Source organism: Poecile atricapillus, chromosome W (genome assembly GCF_030490865.1).
Source record: "Poecile atricapillus isolate bPoeAtr1 chromosome W, bPoeAtr1.hap1, whole genome shotgun sequence".
NCBI classification, from domain to species: domain Eukaryota; kingdom Metazoa; phylum Chordata; class Aves; order Passeriformes; family Paridae; genus Poecile; species Poecile atricapillus.
The window spans coordinates 9,098,658-9,118,303 of NC_081288.1; the positions used below are offsets into that span (position 1 = coordinate 9,098,658).

At 36.5% G+C, this 19,646-nt stretch overlaps 1 protein-coding gene across 1 annotated transcript in view; it reads left to right on the top strand.

Annotated features, from left to right (window-relative positions):
* LOC131592129 (semaphorin-3A) overlaps positions 1-19,646 on the top strand; it is a 160,706-nt gene that overhangs the window by 36,497 nt on the left and 104,563 nt on the right. The window contains exons 2-3 of the mRNA XM_058863413.1: positions 10,377-10,534; positions 13,157-13,219. Coding sequence (XP_058719396.1) covers positions 10,377-10,534; positions 13,157-13,219 — 221 coding nt within the window. The remainder of the gene's footprint in view (positions 1-10,376; positions 10,535-13,156; positions 13,220-19,646) is intronic.

Below are 19,646 nucleotides of genomic sequence, written 5' to 3' on the forward strand. Positions count from 1 at the left end.
GAAGTTCACTTAAAAGATCGAATATGAACAAGTTATTTCAAAACAAAAGGCATTTAGAAGGAATTAAGGGTTGAAATGCTGTTACAGAAACGGAATTCAATCACTGTGTAATTATGCTGTTTGCAGATACTTCCACTCACCCAGGGAGGCCCCAAAGGCTTTGAGGAGGGGAGATGGAGTGCAGGGGAGGAAGGGTGAGGGAGGTGCCAAGGCCAGCTGAGAAAGGAGTTGCAGCAATCATTTTGCTGAATTAGATTTCAAGTTTTGCATCTTCACTTTCCTTGTCAAGACCCGGGTGATAGCTGCACTTTTATCCACACATGATTAGGAGGGAAATACGTTGTCTCCAGCCACAGCCAAAGCAAACACATAATATGGTGTTTCCATAACCAGAGTTCTCCATAGTAGATAACAGGGTTAGGTCAATCAGAGAGCGAGAGCTCCCCAGAATACTCTCTAAGTTTTCTATAATTTGAATTTCTGGAACTTGGTGAGCTAGAGGCTGTGTCTCTAAATTTAATGGCCTCTTAAAAATTTATTTTTTTTGATTTTGCCACTTTGTCCCTTAAAACTATAATCAATTTTACCATTTATAAGAGCCCATGTCAAGAATTTCTACAGCTTAACTCTCAGTTGTGTGAAGTGGATTAAGAAAAATTTTGGGCGATTTTAAAACTAGTTAAAGCTCTTCACACTGTAGTTTCTTAGTGTTGTCAAAATTACAGTTGCAAGTTTGCTTCTATGTGAAGCAAATTTTATTTCAAGTGAAATTTTAGGTAGAAACAAATTCTTTCCAGCCCCTTTAGAGTATGCCCAGAATCCAAAAAATGAATGTAAAAATTGTATGTAAGGTCTACTTCCTATTTTGAATGTAGCAGTTAATTATAAATTTCTTGTTTCTTATTTAAGTGTGTAATAATTATAAAAATAGTGAAAGTAGATCTAGTTTGGTTTGTGTAACCTGAAAGACATTTAAAATTTTGATTGACAGTGCAGTATCAGGCATGAGAGAATTCACTTTGATATGAGAAATGGGGGAGTTGTTGCTGAATGATTAATTATTATGTTTATGACATTTGGATGGAAGGGAAAAACTGAAAATTCCTTTTTTATGCACATAAGATTGTAGGTGCAACTGGAAACATTTGATAAATAATGTTTTCTAATTTTTTCTAATGAAAAATAAATGTATTACACACATAGCAGAACCACTGCAATCAGAATCTTTTATCCATGGTGTAAGTCCATTGATTTTCATTAGGATAAATTAGGAGCACAATTGGGCATCATAACTTTATTTTGGCATGGGAGTCTATGCAAGGAGGTTAGAAGTCCGCGCTGTATTTTGCTTCAATTACAGTGCACAGTGGAGCTGTGTGTATCTGTATGTGAGCTACACAGACTGCTTAACTGCAATTGTTGCTTTCAGCCCCTTGCTGAAACTCATCCCAAAACCTCACTTATGGATTAGAAGAAACAAGAGTTATCAGAAGAGAGAAGGATGTAAATCCAAGCATGAATTTTACTCATCCATTCTATTAATGTTGAAAGACAATTCCTCAAAGTGCTGGATATGTGATCAAAGTGAAGGGTGGATCCATTCTGGAAAAACAAAATTTTAACAGAATGAGTGTTAATAGCTATTCTGAAATTAAGAATCTGAGGTCACTGATATGTACCCATATATGAGAACCTGGACACAGTCCATCTAAGCAAGCTGCTATATAAATTATAATGATTATAATGATTTACCTACTAGCAGGACTAACCCAAAGCTCTTTTTGCATCTTATTAATCAGAGGACTTTGAAGAGTTGTTACACAGATAGAGACAAGAGTTACACACATGATTTCAAGCATAAAAAGACCTTTTTTGAAGCAGGCTACATGCATTTTCTATCACAAATCTGCTGAAAACACAAGTCTTACTTATTCTATTTTGCAGTTCTGCATATGCAACTAAATTTCTAGGGAAGCTTCCTAACACTATTGTGCATATTAAATAATTCACCTTAGCAAATAATTTGTGCAAGTTTATATTGTCAGTTTGGTAATAAAAAACAAATTCATCAGAAAGGCATTGAAGGCCTACTTCCTTTTCTCTTTGCCTTGTGTGTATCTGATTTTCATTGTCATGATAATGACAAAATATAATCATGTTTTTTGAGCTAACTTCAAAGTAGCTTACCTGAGAAAACACCCTAATAATTCAACATGCAGCTTCATCGAGTAACAATTAGATGAAGAGCAAAATCAATTCAACTTTGCTGGCTTCTTATCCAATGTTGTGGACAATGTGAGTACATAAGTGAGTGTCAGGGTAACTCAGGTGCACCTGTACTGCAGCATGGTCAGTGTCTGTAACAAGTAGCTGTTCCTACAGAGAGCAGAAGCTTTTTTCCTGCCTTGCTTTTGGTCTGGCAGAAAAAGTTCATGTACTGGAAATGTGTGTTTTGCTTTATTTGGGAACAGTCAGTAAGTAAGAATTGTGCTCTGTGGTACACTTGGACCCAACATGTAGCTTGACCATGTAGAGGATGGGATGTGACAGTCTGTCCACCTCATTCCTGCTCAGCCAAATGAAGTACATCCCTGCCCTGCAAGACAACTGTCTGTGTGTCAGTCCCTGCAACAGCCCCCATTAATTTGTGCTTCTGTGTTAGGATATTTAATGAGGCATGGCTAGTACTGTTTATAGATAAAGTAATCACTCCTTGAAGTTACAACTACCCACAATTTTACTTAATTGATAACCAGTACCGGTTCTGCTTGCTGGAGATTAACTTCATAGAAGTATCATAGAGAGAGCTGAAAATTGATTAACTTCTAAGTAGATCTGATAACTGAGTTATTTAATGATTAGGATTTAGCTGGCTGTTTACCTGTGCTAGCTCAGATGGTGCAATTTAAGGTCACGCAGTGCCACACTGGGTTAACCAAACTCAGAGGCCTGAGTTAATATGCCTGCAGTGTTTTTAGTATTTGAGTTAGAATGTTTATAAACTTTGCATTAGATCATTATTTTGCCATATTATTGCCACATTTTAAAGAACCTTGATAGTTATAGATATCCTTAAGGTCTGGGTGCTCATTAGTATAAGGTATCACTTTCATTATTTCTCCTGAGCAATTCTTTACCAGCAGAAGTGTGAAGTAGAAAAGGTGTTATCTACTCAAATTTCAAGATGGATGAATTTTCCCTTCGACAGGGAAAAAACAAATAGTGAAACCAGATTATGGTTTCTTTTTGCCATCATATATTCCTGCCTCATGCATCACACACGCACACAAATGTTATAGGTGGTATGGGTAATGTAAGTCTGTGATTTTGTAACAATGATGGGCTTAAATACTTGTGAAGTTCATGGTTAAATGCGTGCCATAACCTTTCTCACAAAGCCAAATTCATAATATGGGATGTTACAATAATTTTACAAATGTATGAGATCAAGCTTTACAAGTCTTTGTTTAGCTCATAGGTTAATATTTCTCATGTTTTATAAGAAAACAGCTGAGCAATAGGGATAATCTGGATTCACTTTCAGAGACCAAAAGGACAAATAATACAAATAATAAAGGGAAAACAGGTTGGTTTTAAAATCCAAATGTTTTATGTCTTTTAAATATCATGTGACCTCTTCAATTACTCAAACCAAAAACACTTTAAGGGTTGTCATGTAGCTAAATAGTGCTGACATTAATGAGCTAAAATCTTCTCTCAGTTTTACAGTATAAAAAACATATGCATCAGTATTTTGAAGTCAAAGGATTCCATGCTTATACTGGTGCAACTGAAACAAAACATGGGTGTAACATTCCTACTTCCAGGTATCTGGTTTTAATCAAACTATACTCCTGGCCCTCAAGTTTTCTTTGCTGCAGTGGAAGGTAGGCAGGAGTGTTTCATTTAAAATGCTGAGTTTACATCATGGTTGCACAAAGAACTGTATATCTTGTCCTAGCTACCCCTAATTGATAAATTGTAATAGTTCCCTGAACTAAGTGTTCTCTCAGAAGCAAAAGTTTCGCTCAAAAACAAATACGGTAGTGTTTTTTTTCTCCTTTTAGTAGAGTTCAGTGAAGCCAGGTGATTGGCAACTGTTATGGTAAGGTAGACGAAGAGGATGAAAGCTAGGACTGATTGAACAGCTGTGAGGGGCTCTGTTCCAATTGTATTTTGATTACTGATAAGATAACCCTCCCTTTTCTCCCAGTGATTTATCTCATTCAAATTACAATAACACTGAATTGCCATCAACAACAAATGCTGTGTAGTTTCAAGTTTCTATGACTCTAGTGTAGCCAAAACCCAAAGGTGCTGATTACAAGTTTTCATGTTACATTTCTAAAAATGGATAAATCACTTATTTCACTATGTGATCTCATACACTTCATAAGCCTGTTTTTTGTTTCATTTGAGATAAAACTGATCACTTTCTGGTATTTCCAAGCAGTATAATTCTAAAATTATCTGAAAGCATAAGTTGTTGGGTTTTTTTTGTTTTTTGTTTTGTCTTGGTTTTTTTTGGAGGGGAAGGTGTTGATAATTTGTATGTCTCTTTATTCTTCTTCTCCTAATATAAAATCAAAGACTGACTGGTAAAAATAGTTTGGAAATATTGGAACAGTTTGAATATAACTGAAAGACATATAATCTGACCAGTTAAACTAAAAGATGTAGCAAAACAATTGGTTCTGCAATTATTTTTTTCCTCCCTCGGGTGAAATGCTAAAAAGAAAAAAAATGATGAATTAGTTTTCCTTGTTTTGTTTTATAGAAATTTGAATTGTACCACAGTCTGTTAGCAAGTTATTTTTAATTAGGGTGGGTGACTGAATCATTCTCCTCACTAAGGGCTAGATCCCAAGGTCCCGGTGATGTCTGAGGTGTCAATGAAAGAAAATAGTTGTGGTATGAAGTAGTTAAATCCTGGGTGGGAGGAAAGGAGGAGTTGTCCTCTAGGCTATTGGCCATTTTACTAAGCATTAGACCTGGCATGGGGTCAAACTCACCTGATTTCAGACTAGTGTCTTCCATAATATATGGAAATACTCCCTGAAGTATCTCACTGTATTACAGCCATTGTCTTGCCTGGCTGGGGTCTGGACTCCCAAAAAGTACAGTGCCTTTTCCAAGCTTATATTGCAGGTTTTGCCACATAGCTCTGCTGGCTCATGGCTTGCAGGAAGCTCTCTTGATTTCCTGCCACTTTTCCATAACTGTCTGACTGGGGCAGAAGTCACCATCAGCAATGAAATGGGGAAGCTGCAGAAGAGGTTGAAAGTTAAAATGCCCCTTCCTTTCCTTGCATGTATCTAAGAATTCAGCAAATAATTACTCAAAGAGTAATGACTAATTTACACCTGGGATTATTTAGAAAGATACACATGCTGATATACAGAACAGGCACAATATGCAACTGTGTAAGCAAGAAATGCATGTGCAAACATGCGGCCACCTGATCCTCTGTAGCCAAAGTAGAGGCCTGGCGAGAGAAGAAGGAAATGTTCTAGCATGACGTTGTGGGAGGCACTGCTCACAGTTCAGCAAAATCCCTGTTTGATGGCATAATGGCATTGACTCATCTTTTATCTACTGCTGGGAGATCTGCAGCGAGATTTTATCGCTGCTGGCAGAGGAATGCAGGTTGAGAGTTTTGTGCAACCACTCATTGGCTTCAGGAGCGTGTTGTGACGAGCAGCACTCCCTGTATGATCCAGTACTCTGCAGAGTCACCAGGAATAGGACAGTGCCAGATTTGAATCCTGCTGAGGAAATTAGGAAACCTTTCCTCTGGTTTTTAGAGAAATTGATGTGCCCTTTTGACCTTTATCAACAAAAACAGTCTTGGCTGGTGTGTGTCACTGTGAAGTCTATAACAGGGACGTAGGCCAAAGCCCACAAATTTTCTAAGTTGTTACACAGACAAACTCCTTGCTAAAAAGATTAAAGATAGTTTGCCTGCTAGTAGATAAGTGAAAAATAAGATGGTTTTCTTTTGTTATGTTCTCCTCCTGACAAACTCTGCTGAGGGAACGCAGACATAAAACAAGGTTTACAGTGGAATACCAACCATGGATAAAACAAACTTCAGGATCTGCATGACTGTATTCATCTTAGCTATAACTGTGGTTTTCTGACTTCTTTAATGAAGAAGTGTGATAAAAATAAACCAAACCTACATTCCTTGCACATGCAAATCTCCATGGATTTCACAGCAGGAATTTGGCCCTCTGTGTGTATATATACTATTAAGTTACAATTCCATTAGCAAATTAAATAACCACGTACTAAAACAAAGGCAAGAGTTAGGGACTGGTTTTCTTCTGTAAATTTGCCAACTCTGTCTGGCAAAGTGGTGTTCTGACACAAGTCAGACTGGATCAACAGACACATCAGTTAATAGAAGAAGGACCATTCAGAGTCTACAGAAAATCACATGGAAAAAGGTCAAATACTTCAAGCTTGGACACTGGCAGAGAAATGAGACTAAGATGGAACAGGTAAGTCAGGAATGTGAATTAAAGCTAGTTGAAGTGGTTATTAGGGGCATCTAGCCCACAAACCCAGAGAAACTCAACCTTCATCTGGTTTCAGTGATTATCACAGTCATTATGATTATTTTTTAAGGTATGGTGCATTTGAAACTGTTAGTTTTGGTCACCTGCAACACTTAATGAATTTGAGACTGAAGCACCAATAACAAAAGCAATGACATCGCTTCTACCTTCAAAATACCGCCACCCACCTTAAATCTACCTCATCTGGCATTTCACAGACAATGCTAGTTGTAGTGTTCAGTGCTTGGCTGTATAGGGCTCATTCATTCCTGTTCAAAGCTACAGCCGTGACTGCAGCTGAGGATGTGTCCAAAGGAAATGAGAAAATTATCTTCTTACTGAAGACATTCGCTGGGAAAATACTGAAAAAATGGTGGACTAGTGTTACATCTTTGCAATAACTGCACAGATCATAGCGGAAGTTTAAAAGAAAGAAAAGACTTTAAGAACAGGCAACCATTACCTGTCTGCATAAATCATGGTTCAATGGACGCCAACATTTAATAATAATAAAAAAAAAGGAAAATATTTAGGCTATGCTAGTAGGCAGTATTAATTTCATTGATTAATTGAATGCATTTATCATTTCCTCTTGTCATTACAACGCAATCTTTGTTGTAAATCTTGGTTTACGTTATCACTGATGATCCACAAACCTTGCCAGCATGAGTGATCGACTCTTAGTAGAATTGATGGATGCCAGTGCCCTTCTGGGATTGAGCCCTGTCTTGTCTCTATCTCTCAGCAATAGTCACTCACTGGATACTGAAGACACTGGATAGTAAACACTTTAAAACTAATGAATTTGAGGAAGTGGAATACTTAATTTGTATTGATTGTGCAAATGCCTTTTCTTTGCTCTTCAGCACCCTGTTCCAGAATGGCCTGTGAAACCACATTCACCACTGGATGAATACATTTCAGTTAGAATAAACAGCAGAGGAACTGCAAAAATTATTTAGGATTTCACCGCCTACTTGTGATGTAGCTCAAACCTGCCTTAGTTAGTAGTGATTAAAAACCATCAACACACAAATGATATTTTTCTCCTCAGCCTATATTCTCAGCCTGATTCCTGACAGGGAGAAACCTGATGTAATGTGATTTAGAGCACACTGCTTGGAGCATGTCTAGGCCTAATCTTTTGGACAACAGACCCTGGAAATCCAGTTGTCTTCTGCAAAGTCAGTAATGTTGCAATATGACACATACTGAATTAAAACCTAGAAGAAATGTCCCATTCTTAGAGAAGGCAATGGAATTTAGCTTTTAGTTTGACTTTAAATTGTATGTTCATAAAAAACCCAACAGTGCTTGGGTTGCATGCTGTGAAAGTCACAGAAAATTAAAAGGAAAAAAACGTATATATATTTCCCTGCACAGCCACACCTGGTCCTTTTAAGTTTTACTGTGGAGACTTATGAACAGTGAAGATGATGATGTAATTTACTCTTGGCCATAATAAACCTTGGGCTCCAATGCTATGATCTCACATTTTTCATGGATATTAGAAAGAAAACATCAATCACCATCTGTAGATGTGAATATTTAGAACTCTGCATTAGAAAAATCATATCAGGCTTCTTTTAAGCCAAGTAGCTATGTGCCTAACTGATCTCATTTTAATTTTTATCAGTTTTACCTTTGTGTAACATCGACTTCAGCAGACACTTGTCTTTACACTGCAGTCACAAAGGGCAGAATCATACGTATATGAGTTCAAACCAACAAAGATGAAAAAATTACAAAGGTTTTTGACAGCTGTATTATAAGAAAAATGATCAGATACAGATGACAGCAGAGCATTTCTAGCCAAGAGAGAGTTTTAAGGCAAGTTAAGCAATCAATCATCTACATCACTCACTATTCAGCGAGTCGACATTCAACATCTGAATCAGTCATTACAGAGTAAAGAGAATTAGTAAAGTCTCTTACAAAATGCAAATAAGTGAACTGGAGGACAATAGAGTCAAATTCTAGAACTTGGCAGGAAGCCATAAGAATTATTTTGACAGGACTGCTTGAGGTAATTTGATTGTTACATTTAAAAGAAAAATAATTTTTAAAAAGTGAGCTTCAGTCTTGAGCAGTACAAGTTTGTGATATAAATGTATAGTTATATTTAGTGACAAGAAGTGTAGAATAAGGAACAAAATATGGTGTCTGCGCTGATGCTTTGCTATACTGCTACATGAATTAACTATTTTTGGTGGTAGTGAGAGTTTTTCCAAATAAACGCTAAAGGAATACTAAAGCTAAAAGCTATCCCAAATGGTATGCAATTAACAATGTTTGTCTTCTTTGAGTGTGTTGCCTGCTAATGTTTTTGCAGAGTTTCAACCTGCTTCAAAACCCACCTGGTATAAGTGAACATCAAAAATGGGTTTAACATCTGCAGAGCTACAAAGCTGCAGGTGTGAAATTATGTAAAATCGTAAGCATCACTATAACCTAGGTCCAGAAAATCCCCACCTGACATCCCCATGTTAATGCAAAAGAATGAGTTAAAAAGAAGGAAAATTAGTTGAAAATTAGGCAGAAACTTCTGTTTTAACAGCAGTTTCTCCTTGATTTCTATCAGTATATGGGATGCTATATTACACTCACTTTTCAGTTGGAATAATGGTGGAAAATGGGAGTGATCTTACTGAAAACTGAAAAGCCGTAGAAGGTAGCTGCACTGTTATGTGAATCCTAGACATTGAAGCATTTGCCATGTGGTCTGAGAGGAGTTACATACGTCCTTGCCTTGCACATGTGGCAGAATTGATGCAGACATTACATACCTGAAGCTCAGCCCATGCCCTCTGGCTGTCAGCCCTTGGATGCTGATGTGTTCACTCCCTTTCTCATCTGTCTCTATGGCTCCATCAATGGAACTGCTCCTGCTCCTAAAGCTGTTTGCCTTCATAATTCACAAGCTCAGGGCTTGAACTATTACAAGATTTGTCATCACCAGGAAATTTTCTTATTGATGACTTACTAGTGGACACATGCCTTAAAACGATAAGAGATGGTTTGGTTTTGGTCCTGGTATGAATCTAGATGGCATAAAGAAAGTGCATTATCATGAATACTTATACGATTATGGTCTATATTAACTTACAGTAAAAATATTGTTCAGAAAATCGCATATGACTTTGTTAATGTTTGAATAGCTATGATTCTGTGGATCCTTGTACTTAAAAAAAATCCTGTCTATGGCAAATATAAATCTCTGTGCAGAATATCAGAACTAGAAAATTACTCTTGAATTTAAAAAGAAGAAAGGTTACTTTCTCTAGTAAAATTCCTGTTCCAAACAAGGGAACGACGTGCTGCCTGTGTGAGAAAGCTTACAAGATAATACATATAAAAATAGGTGCTACATGTTATCTCATCAGCTAGTCATTCTTATCCCTTTTGTCATAACTAACAGAACTTTATGAAGTAGTGTCTTCTGCTGGAAATAGATTTTGTGTTTAGATGTGGTTATCAGCTGGTTATCCCCAAGTTTATCCTTGCAAATCTCATTGATTGAACAAAATTGAACTTTGTCCTACAGTTGATGAGCTCCATGGATAGAATTTTGCCACCTAAAAACTCATACAGGTTTTTAATTGATTTCACTGTTGGTTTGATCTCTTTGTAGAGCTGAATCTCACAAGCAGTTTGGGTGCTTGAAATAAAAACATTCAGGGGCCCAGATAAATAATGCTTTCACTTGTTTCTACACTATAAGCACAAATTCCTAAAATGATATCTGTACAAGTCAAAATATATGTCTATATTTCATTTGACTATATTAACAGCAAAAATATTACCTTTATCTTACAGAAATGTTGGAATCCAACAATATAATCAATTTCAATGGACTAGCTAACAGCTCCAGTTACCACACTTTCCTCTTGGACGAAGAACGCGGTCGGTTGTATGTTGGAGCAAAGGATCACATATTTTCTTTCAACCTGGTTAACATCAAGGAATATCAAAAGGTACGCTCATTCATGTTCTGTACAATGTAAATATATGCTTTTAATGTTAAAGACTTGTTATTACTCAGACTATGTTGTGCACTGTTGGAATTATGTAGTAAGTGTTTGCATGTCAGGAATACTGTTACAACAAAAATATTTGCTGACTCTATGAAAAGAAATTTATAACGAGCCTGTGACCTTTGACTATATAATCTACAATATTTTTTTCAGACTATAAAAAAAAGAAGTAAATGATAAGTGAATAATCCAGCCATTTCCCAAACAAGACATACTTTCATGGCAACTGCTAAAAAAGCCAAGAATCTATTATGACAGTTTAAACAGAAAGGCCTTACTGCTCTGTATTTGCAGATAAAAGAAGCTATTTGGGAGTCCAACTGTGGATTTTTCTTCTTTAACTCAGCACTTGTAGGCACTCTGCTTTGCTGCTTTTGAACCAAAACAGTTCCAGTATTAGTAAAAGAGGAACAAGTCCATAAAATATTGCCGTTCTTGATGGGGATCGTAATTTTCCAGTAAAAGTTGGTGACTAATTAAAAGCTGACAAGCAGTTTAGTGTCATTCTTCTGCTGGAGTCCAAATAAATAGTTTAAGTTTTCCTTTATTTTAGTAAGACAAAATGCTAAGAAGTTAAGCAATGGGATGGAGATTTGATTTGTTATATTAAGTATTTTGATGGCACGTTTTAAAATCCAGAGAGTACCCTTTTATGAGAGATATATTGCTTCAATACCCAGGGATTATTTTTTTTTCTTAGTGTTCCTGACCTTTTGGCCGTTTGACTATTAGCTTCCTAAGATGATAGCAATAAATACCTTGTGTTTTCTGTTCAGAGGGAAGACAGGCTATTCATTCGTATTCTCTAAGGATAAGAGGATAAAAGGAAAACAGAGTATTTTCTTTTCTATTCTCTTTAGAGTAGCTATAAAGGAAACTAGCTATTTATTTGAATTCTCTGAGGGATCAATAGCTTAATGTGCAAAACATCTGGAATAATTAAAATAAAGAAGGTGTTTCCATTGCAGAAAACAGCTCTGTAGAGTGTAGAGTACTCTTTTACGTACTTACATAGTCAGATACTTTTAGAACACTATTTGACTTTATATACAAATATTAAAATATTAAATAATGAATTGCTATCAGTAACATGGAAATGTATGTTAGCAACAGACTTAGAGGATTCAGAATAGATTTAAGATTACACAAAAGGCTTTAGGAGTTTGGGGATCTGTTTATTATAGACTGGAGAGTCATGTAAGAAACTTCAATCAAAATTACAACGCAGACAGTGCTGCACTTGAGCTCAAACTTCACCGGCTGTTGTTTCTACCATCATTAGGTTTGTGTCTAAATGCTGATGGCAACAACAAAACTCAAAAAGCCAAATTTTCAATGAACTAAAGCAGCTTGACTTAGCTGCCTTTTAAACCAAATTGGAGGAAAAGGTTTTACTGTGAAACTAAGGAAAAAGAACATCTGGCTTGAAATACAGTGGTTTGAAAAATACTGAGATTTTTGCCCAAAACTTGAACTAAACTTGAACTGGTCCTTTTGGGATATCTGAGAAGTTTGGTTAATGTTTTTCAACCTAGTAAATTTAAATTTTCACATCTCTGCACATTTTAAGATGAGAATAGCAACAGGAAGCAGTGGGAATCCTCTGAGAGAGAATGTGCTCATAAAATTTTCAGCCTTATTTTATAGACTTACAATGTTCAATTCCTGTTTGGATGTCATTAAATAAATTTTGAATTTAAAAAAATATTGCAAACTGTATTTTCAAATATCATCTACAACATCTCCTTTGACCCCCTCATTTGTCCACATTCCATCTTTTTTTTAATATTTTGCCTTTTGGTTTCTATTAACAAACTATATTGAACACCAAGACTGTAATCCAGACTTAAGGCCATTCATATTGCATTATCTGAGGCTCCCAAATGAATAGCCTGGCATTTTATGGGAAGATCATGTTTTATTCTATATGTAATTCCTAAAAGCTTTTCAAAGAAACATGAATAATTGACTGTGAGGGTCTCTGGATTTTCTCTGTATGAGGTGAGATCCATTTTCTGCTAAGCAAACACTACAGAAAATCTAGATTTAGGATTAGTTGTGTTAGGGTGGCTCTATAGAAACAGCATAAACATTTCTATTTTGATGGTGCGATACTTGTCAAATACCATGGCATCTTTTTTATTATTTAATTGACTGAACTAGAGAAAGAGTGACCTGTTGGATAGACTGAAGGGGAAAACACCTCATTTCTGATGCTGGGACTCTAATGTGAGAATGTATTTCCATTACATGAGATTTAAAAAATTAAAAGAGCACTCAGTCAATAGAGAGTTAACCCTCTTATCATTAGGACTGGAGATTCATAGCTGAAATTCACAATGCAGACTTCAAGATTGTTTTTACTATGACACCTATTACTCCTGTTTTTGTTCCCAGTATTTAATGTCTTTGTTGTCAAATTTTAAGAAAGAAAAGGAAATAAGAAAAAAAAAAATGGGGGGAAGATAAACTGGATAAAGGGACACTGTAAGGATTTGGCCTGCAATTTGTGAATGCTGAAGCATGAAATAACACAATGTGATTTTTGTTTTGTGTTTTTAGATTGTTTGGCCTGTATCACATTCCCGAAGGGATGAGTGCAAGTGGGCTGGAAAAGATATTGTGGTAAGTACAAATCTTTTTAGCATTTTTTTTCCTTTTATAAAACATTGTAAATATTTTATTATGTCCTACTGTGTTAATTCTTAAAGTATTTTTCCTACTCTGTAAGGTCACATGTCTGATCATAACTTCACTTTGAGTTTTCTCAGTCCTCTTATGTAGAAATTTTGTCTTCATTACCAAGAGTTTCAATTTATAAATTGAAATCATGCAGATGAAATAGAATTCATATACCATAGAAAAAAAAAAATCAATAAGAAAGAAGAAATATCAGAATGAAAAAATATTAACCCTTGCATACTCATCTCCTGATGAGAAGGTACACAGTGTTTTGACCCATTTTTGCCCTGCTCCAGGTCCCAGTTCTCAAGGGATCTCTAAGAAGTGCTTTCTCATTGTAACATCTCTCTGGAGCCACTAGGTTCCCCAGAGCCCTTTCCTGCATGGAGTTCACAGCAATATTGAGGTCAAGGTGGTGTAAACATTCAGCATCAGTTTTGGTGCCTCAGGAAAGGCACTGCTACACCAGGCATCATTTTCTGAACATTTTCCCTCGTTCTTATGTACATCGTATTCCCTGTATTTATGAGGTAAGAGAGATACAGCCAATAGCCCCCAAATAGCAATCATTCCACACTGACAAGTAACTGTCTTCTTTATAGGAACAGTGTGGGAAATGGGGCTGAAGAAGGGGAAAAACAGATAAAATATACATGCATGCAATAAGCCAAACAAATACTTGCATAGCAAAGCCAAATGGGAAATCAGCGTGGTTGCCAAGGTATAAGTGAGAGTGGAACTTGGCCCCGTGTGTATATGCTATTGGCCTGATTTTCAGAGATGATTCTGTAAAATATTCATAATGCCAACCATATGCCTCTAGAGAGCTCCATTTGAATAATTTCCTAGGTCATAATAAAAATAGTCTCATCAGTCTTTACCTAGGCCATAGAGGACAGTTGTCTTCAAAAAATTACATCTGGGAACAGTAGAGGTAGATTGGGTAAAAAGCGAGAAATATGGGCTGAGCTAAATATGTGATGGGACAGCTGAAATGCTAGATACCTGGACCATCTCATTACACAGAAATAATGGATTTAAAGTAATGCATTATTTCTATGTCCAAATAGAAGTAATGTCCACAAATAATTTTCAGGAGTACTGTGCAAGGTGAAGCCTAAAATGTCTAATATTCAAGGTTAAAAAAGGGGGCTAGTGTTAAATATATGAGCAAATTAACTAACCTTCCTGCTTCATCTCATGTGAAGTATTATGATATTACATTACGTAGATTTTTTTCATGACTGGAGTAAAAACCTAGAAAACTAATAAGAGTACCTAGCATGAAAGTATATTCTTATTTTTTTTTAATAATTATTTTTTAGAAATTCACTGTAGTAAGAAAGAGTATGCTTTATACATTTCACTAAGCTGATTCTAATTCAGCGTGGTAGTTTAAAATTGTAGAGACACACACTCTGGAGTAAGCTGGGAGGTTCAGGTTCCCATCTGACTGTGGTGAGCTTGAGAGGACTGCTTATACTGTAACTTGTATTCACTTTGATTCTTTTGCTTCCTGTGATACTGGGACAGCTATGCCTACTCATCATGAGTAGGTGAAGCCCACACCACTCTGCAGTGCAGTGTGTGACCCTGGCAGTAGATCCTGTAAGGTTGTTTGGGATGGTTTTTTTGGTTTTTTGTTTTTTTTTTCTGGTAATTTTACAGTTTTCTACAGGAGTAGGTGAGAGTTAAAATAAACATGTAGGTGACTAGAGAGGGGGAATACATATCTTGATGTGATCAGAGTGTTGTCTTTAAATATTTTCAGCTACCTTGCCATAAAGCAGTGCATTACAAAGAACATATTTAATGTAACTGCTTTAACTCTAATTACCGATAATTAAAAAACCTTATTATTCCTCCCTTATTTATTCCTTAAAGTCACTGTCAGTACCTTGGGAGTGTGAAATATAAAGGCCATAAAAATAACTCAACAGACTTTCATTAGAGGGAACAGGAGAAAAAGAAGACAAATAAAGTGACATATAAACCTGGCTTGATATAATACTGCTTTCAGCATGTACCACTTTTAAGATATTATATAGTCCTCAGTTGTGATGGCTCAAAACTTTCTACAAGACAGTCCATACTTATGCATTGAGGTATTTTTTAAAAAAAACCTCCTTTTAATTATTGATCTCCAGGGTGAATCGGTGCTGAAAGTGCAAGTCCCCACTAATGGGCCAGGTGCACTGCAGCAGCTGCAGCACAAGCACAACCCCTGCTCTGCCCCACTGCTAACCTCAGCTATGACCTCTGAGATTTCCTCTCATAATTATAAGGGGTAATTCAGCGTTGTTTTCACTCCTTCAGAGGGATTCCTTATCCTGGTGCTGTCAGTCATGCCCGTCTCAGCACAGCAGGTTCATGGCTCAGGATGGTCCACACGGGATTTGAGGAGAGCAGCCAATGAGGCCTATTCCTGCTTTCCTGCTACCCCTTTGTTACTTAAAGTCATTTTAATTTCTGTTTTTAAAGGGCTTAGTATATGTTAATTACTTAAGCTTTACTCACTGTTTAGGTAGATAAAACTTTTCAAGTGTGCTTTGGATTTTTTTCCATATGAGTAAGCTGAGATGAGTTGCTGAAAGACCTTTCCCCCAGCTATGTAGTACCTACTTAGAGTAGGACTTCTCTGAAAAAGGTTAACTGCTATGATTTTCATCAAAATACAGATTTTCTCCAATAAAATCGTAATTACTGACCCATGTAAGTACTTAGTATTACAATATATTTCCATTTCCTCAGTATAGAGTATCACAAGCACCAAAGTAATATTGTTCATGAAAAATTAAAGACAATAAATAATAAATAGGATATTTGCTTACGTAACTCAACTAAATGAGCAATTCTGTGAGGATTTCTTGCTATTCTGGACTTCAGTGTCTTATTTGATCTGTTCTGGTTTCTGTTAGTCCTGTGAATATTTCTCATGATTCCTGGCCAGACCTTGGTAATGATCAAAGAAGACAAAGTCTCTACAGAATAATTCTCAGCTTTTATATAAACTCACAGAACAGTCATGCTGCTAGTCATATTCCTCACTGGTGAGCCTCAATATTTCATTTAAAAATACAACATTCGCCTAGGCCCCTACAAATACACGTGACAACCTCTGCATGAAATGTGGGATAAATAACAGGTAGTTAACAGAAAAAGAGAAAAACAAAACCAGTGTCTACAATTCCATTCTGACATTCCTGGGATATCATAAACCAGCAAAGCAAAGCTTGTTGATTTACAGAAGTTATCAGAAACACTAATTAATTTTGCAGGTAGGCATAGGGCAAGGATATGTTCCTGAGTGGAAGCCTCATTTAGTCCTTAAACTGTTAGTTTGCCATTGCTTTCAAAATTGTAGCTGCTTTGTCTGTTTAGTCAATACATCTCTGCATTAGATTTGCACTGTAGCAGTAGTTCACAAATTACACAATTAATCAGAGAAATTCCTATTAAAGGGTACAATAGGTTTCCATGACCTGAAAGCATAAAAAAAGTGTTTCTGAAGGGCACCTTAGGATGTTATTTTCAAGTGTGATTTGAGTATCCAATTTATTTAGGGACTTTTAAAGATTCCAGGTCAAATTAAATTGTTGAAACAGTCCCTTCTGGCCTTGACATGTATAAATGTATAAAATTTCAGTAGTGCTTTAACAAAGTCACATAGGACAAGCTGCACAATGATAGACACACTTGGCACACTGTAAGACATCAGCTTCTCCCTGGATGTTTCTGGTGAGAAATACACATTGATGTGCAAACAGATACAAAGAGTACCAAGTACTTTTACTTGGTACCAGCAAGTTTCTGCATCTGCTCTGTCACATGAACATGCAGTTACTCCATACAGGTCCAGGAAGAGTTACACTTGTGTGTACACAGCTGAAGTGTACCAGCACATTTGCGTGTGGGTAAGCACTGACTGTATTATAATTTATAGGAGATAGGCATCTACCCGGGCTATTTAATTGCAATTAAATTTTACCTAGTTATTATCTCTCGCCTGATTCCAACTGTGCTTAACTATTTTATACTTAATAGTTCTCTTGACAGCAATTTGGAATCACTTTAGATCAGAAACTTATTTCCAGTGACAAAGCAGCAAGGCTCTTTACACATATTTTATGACATAGCCATATTCTGTGCATGCTTCTTTGCATTCAAGTGTGGCTAGCATTTAATTATTCAATTTATTGTTCATGCAAGTAGAATCACATGACTGTAATCTAATTCACCATCTCATTTATTACAGTAATGTTTAAAGCCAAAATGTTCATATGTGATCTTAGTTTATGCTTTCTTTAAAGTTTTCCATCCCCTCCCTAAAATACAGGAAAGCACAGGGTGGATCTGTAGGCTTATGGATCCATCAGTGTGCAGTGATTTAATTTGGAAAGTAAGAAAAGAACCCGGAGAATAAAAAGCGACTCAACAAGTGTCCCTCAGCCATATCTGGTGATAATTTGGAAAAAAACATAGTTGGCAATAATTGAACATGAGTCCCTTTAACTCATTTTATTACTGTTGTTGCCTTAGGGAAAATAGAAGAACATAGAGGCAGAAAGTAAAAGTAATTCTTTTCATCTGTTATTGTAAACAAAGATCTGAAGAGGGAATCTGAAAATTAAATATACAATGCTGGCTGGATCTAGAAAGCATGTTTCTAAATTCATCTGACAGGAACAGTTTTTCCAGGCAAATTACCTCTGGCCCTTTGGGTGTGCCAAAGACAAGTTCATTCCTTTCTGTCAGGGTTCTTCCTATGGAGGACAACTACAGCCAAATTTCCAGCTTTTCTGCCACCAACCTTCATTGTCATCTCTTTTTGCTTTCTGGCTTCCTGTTTCAGCACAGCAGTAAAATTCTTTAGCAAAGCCTAAAGACCCAGGATGCCCATCCCGCCTGGGGAAAAGAGAAGGGTGAATGTCTCCTGGGAAGAAGGGGAAAACGAGTAAAAATCCGAAACAACAGGTCTCAAATGAGTTTGGGGACAGAATTTACTTTCAGTATGACCTGCTACAAGAAAAGAAAGTGGTTTTTGTGACATTTTTTGTGTAAGATAAATAGTGCCAGAGCATATTCCTTCTTACTTTATCAACTGTCCCAGTTAGTGTGCTGGGATTTTTAGCTTGAGGGCTGCTCACCCCTTCTTCTTCTCTGAGTACTTCAATGTGGACACAATTTCCTACCAAAGCATTCCTTACCATTTGGGAGATGAGAGAGTGAGACATTTGTAAGCACTGTGCAGCTCTAATACTGCTGCTTCAGAAAACTGCTGTGCATAGACTACAAACAAAAGAGAAAGGCATGGGGAAAAAAAACTCACAAAACCTACAACCACTTCACTCAGGAGGACTGGACTTGGTAAAAAAGGAGTTAAGGCCATTGGAATCTTTCAAAGTCCTGTGGAGCTCTCAAACAGTTCCTGTCCCCCCAGGTTGTGTCAGCTCCAGTTCTTGGATGGACCCCCACAACACACCAGCATAAAGCCTTATTTATGGCATATTTCAGATGTTGATCCTACACCTTGTATTCATTTAGGCATTTGCATATATTTCTTTCTATGAACTGACCAAGGAAAATCAGTTACTGTAAGGTAATAACTTGTGTCTCATACAGAGGAAGAATTAAGTTGGCAGTTGTTCATATTTTCATATTTTACCGATTTATGTATCATGGGAAGTCATTTAAGTCTTTCAGTATGGGAAACAAATTGATATAGATCAAGGAGAAAGCTAATTTTCCAGTTTTGGGTTCATTTTTCTGTTATAGGTGTGACTATAGAAATTTGCTTCTGAAGGAAATTTAATATTCAGCAGATTGAATGCAGTCTTTTAGAAATGTTTTCTTTGTTGCTTTTGAAATACAAAGAGTTAGAAAAGGGGAAGTAAAGGAGAACTGAAGGAAAAAAAATCTTCCCAAAATTATGTGGTTTAATTTTCTATCAATATGTGTTCCTCATGAGCCCTCATTTGGCCTTGGCAAAGTCTGAGAATTATTTATGGCTGAGTTTCCAGCTATTGCTATTTCAAAATGCTGTTGGGTAATTCCATGTTATGATTTACTGCACCCCAAGATGGACAGAGTAAATTTATTCTTCATACATTTCTTTCCAGAAAAACACATTAACTGGATGACTGGTAGAAATGATAGATATGTTTAGTCCCTGCTTTGTTTCAGGGCTTCAGTCTGAAACTCATGAAGTTAAAGAAAAAGACTTTTCTTTGGTGCCAGTCAATTCCACCCCCCGCCCCACTTTGTGTCATATTGTGTCTGTTTTCTTTGTGATTATCTATTGTTTTAATAAAAGTGAATTTTAAAATTAAATCTGCTCTGAAAGATCATGTATTACAGTTCCTCTGTACTC